Source organism: Emiliania huxleyi, assembly GCF_000372725.1.
Source record: "Emiliania huxleyi CCMP1516 unplaced genomic scaffold EMIHUscaffold_2447, whole genome shotgun sequence".
In the NCBI taxonomy this organism is placed as follows: Eukaryota; Haptophyta; order Isochrysidales; family Noelaerhabdaceae; genus Emiliania; species Emiliania huxleyi.
The window spans coordinates 1-2,579 of NW_005200212.1; the positions used below are offsets into that span (position 1 = coordinate 1).

At 69.2% G+C, this 2,579-nt stretch overlaps 1 protein-coding gene across 1 annotated transcript; it reads left to right on the top strand.

Annotated features, from left to right (window-relative positions):
• Positions 1–468: 468 nt before the first annotated feature.
• EMIHUDRAFT_123503 (hypothetical protein) lies at positions 469–1,409 on the top strand (the record flags this gene model as incomplete). The annotated part of the gene is made up of 3 exons (XM_005778492.1): positions 469–594; positions 763–1,230; positions 1,320–1,409. Coding segments are annotated over 3 exons (684 nt in total), but the record flags the coding sequence as incomplete, so codon positions are not given.
• Positions 1,410–2,579: the final 1,170 nt, after the last annotated feature.

Genomic DNA, 2,579 nt, shown 5'->3' on the forward strand with positions numbered 1-2,579 from the left:
GGGGAAAATGGGCCGGGCTTACGGCCCATTGGTGGCCCCACACCAGGGGCCCCTTTCGCCGGGCGGCGGGCCCACGCCAGGGCGGGCAAAGCAGGGTGGCGAAGGAACGCGGGACGGCCGCCGAGGGCGGACGAAGGGCGGCCTGGACCGCTCGAGACGCAATTGTCGCCGTGTGCCGCCACCTCCGCTCCCTCGGCTGCTACGGGCCCACCGCGTACCTGCTGCCGCTCTACGGCGCGTCGGAGCTGCCGCAGGCCTTCTGCCGGCTCTGCGCGGTGTGGGGCGGCACCTACATGCTTGCGCAGCGTGCGCACGCCCTCCGCGTCGACGGCGGTCGCGCGGTGGCCGTAGAGGCGCACGGCGCCAGAACTCGCCCTCCACTCCCCTCCCCCCAGCCCTCGTCTGGCGAGGCGGTGGCCTCCCGTGCCACCCAGCCAACGCCTGCCCTCCCTCCGCCCCCTGCCGTAGGACGGCGCGGGGCGACGGATCGGGTGCGAGTGGGCGGTGCTCGGCTCGGAGGCGGCGCTGCCGGCCGAGGCCGGCGAGGGGGCCGGCGGCGGCGTGAGGGGCCGCGAGGTTGCGCGGTGCGTGGCGGTGCTCGACGGGCCTCTCCTCGGAGGCTCGCGCGCCCGCCGCAACTGCCCGCCGCCGCACTTGCACACCATCTGCTCTGCCGCCGCTTGCGCCGCCGTCGACGCCGCCATTGTACTGTGAGGTGGATGCTAACGCCTCCCCCCCTCTGCCGCAGCAGGCTCGCCCGAGGAGCAACTCTCTTTCGCGACGCTGCTGCCGCCGGCAGGCGGTGCGCCCATCTTCGCGCTGCAGCTCGACGCGACGTGCTGCGCGTGCCCCTCGGGGCTCCTCCTCCTCCACCTCTCGGCAGAAGTCGCCTCGGGCTCTGACCCGCGCGCCGTGCTCGAGCCCGCACTGGCGAGGCTCCGCGCGCTGGCGGAGAGGGGCGCGGCGTGCGGGCAGGCTCAGCGCGGCGAGGGCGAGGGCGAGAGCGAGAGCGAGGGCGAAGACGGTGGTGGCGGTGGCGGTGGCGGTGGCGGCGCCGGGGGCGGGGAGGGAGGTGAGCGGCGAGCGCCGTCGGTCTGCTGGGGCGCGTTCTTCTCGCTCCCGTTGCGCACTGCGGCGACGAGTGCGCAGGGCGGCGGCGGGCTCGGCGAGACGCCGGACAACGTGCTCCACTGCCACGAGGCGTCGCTCGAGACTACGTGCGACGATGCTGTCGCTCGTGCCAAGGCGCGGAATTGCCGCTGCGCGCGCGGCCTCGTGTCCCGGAGCTGACTCGCGCCCCGTCCCCTCTTGGCCGGCAGGCGCTCTTTGCGAGGGTGTGCCCGGGCGTCAGCTTCCTCCCGACCAAGGAGCAGGCCTCCGACCAGAGCGATGGCGAGGAGGCGGCCTGACAGGGGGGAAGGGTGCGAGTAGACGCGCCAGGGAGTGTGTGCGGGGAGAGGCGACCTCGGTCCTCGCGCGCGCTCGCGCCGTCGTCAACATTCCGTCTCATCCCACTCGCTTGCTTTTTTTCGCTCCAGTTCTGCGGATCTTCACACTCCAAGGGGCTACGAAGCCTTCACACTCCAAGGGGTTGAGACCTCATCGGCCGTCGTCGGTCCTCGAGGGAAAGAACGGCTCATTGCCAGCGTCGTGAGCTAGCGAGCCGAGGTAAGGTAAGGTACTGTAAGGAAACTTCTCCACACACACACGAGGTGGTGGGGTGGGGCAAGGGGGGGCAACCCTCGCGTCTCCACGTCTAACGACAGAGGAGCCCCACGGCATTCAAAGTGCAAGGCCCGTTGCGCGTGGGTGAGCGGTGTGTGTGTGTGTGTGTGTGTGTGTGTGTGTGTGTGTGTGTGTGTGTGTGTGTGTGTGTGTGTCACGTCACTGCATCCTCTGCCGGTTCCTCCCGTCGCCTCTTCTTTGTTCGAATGTTTTTCAATCCATCCTTCACGAAGCCCTCCCATGTAGCTAGCGTTCTTTGCGAATGTCTCGAAATGGCCAGCAGGCGCTGTCTGCTCGCGGCCTGTGCGGGCCGCTCGTCCTCCTCGCCCTTCATCATCTTTCGTCCTCCCGTCCCTCCCCTCCACCATGGCCTCCTCGGCACTTCTTTCTCCATCCGCCTCGCCCTGCCTTTTCGTATCGTGCCGTTCGCCTTCCATTCGGTGACCTCCATGGCCGTCCGCCTCCTTTTGGGTGGCGCTCTCGATACGGTTGCGTCAACATCGACGTCGCTGTCGCCCTCCCCGTCCCCGCCGTCGCCCGTGCCTCGGTTCGCGTCATTGGTAGCGTTTCCGTTGCCCCCTCGTGCTCCGCCGTCGCTCTCTCTGCTCGGGCCGTTAGCGATTTCGCTCCTCCTGCGTGTCGCCCCTCCGTCTCCTCCCCTGCCTTCGTCGTCATCGTCGCTGTCGCGAAAGCCCTCCGGTCCCTCGATTCCCTCGTCTATCCCCTCCGCTGCGTCGTCCCAGTTTATATCCTCATCCTCTGTGCGCGTTGAGTCGTTCCCTCCCCTTCTCCATCGTTGTCGCCTCCGTCGACTGTGGCGCTGCCTCTTCCCTCGCCTCCGTCCTCCTCGTCTC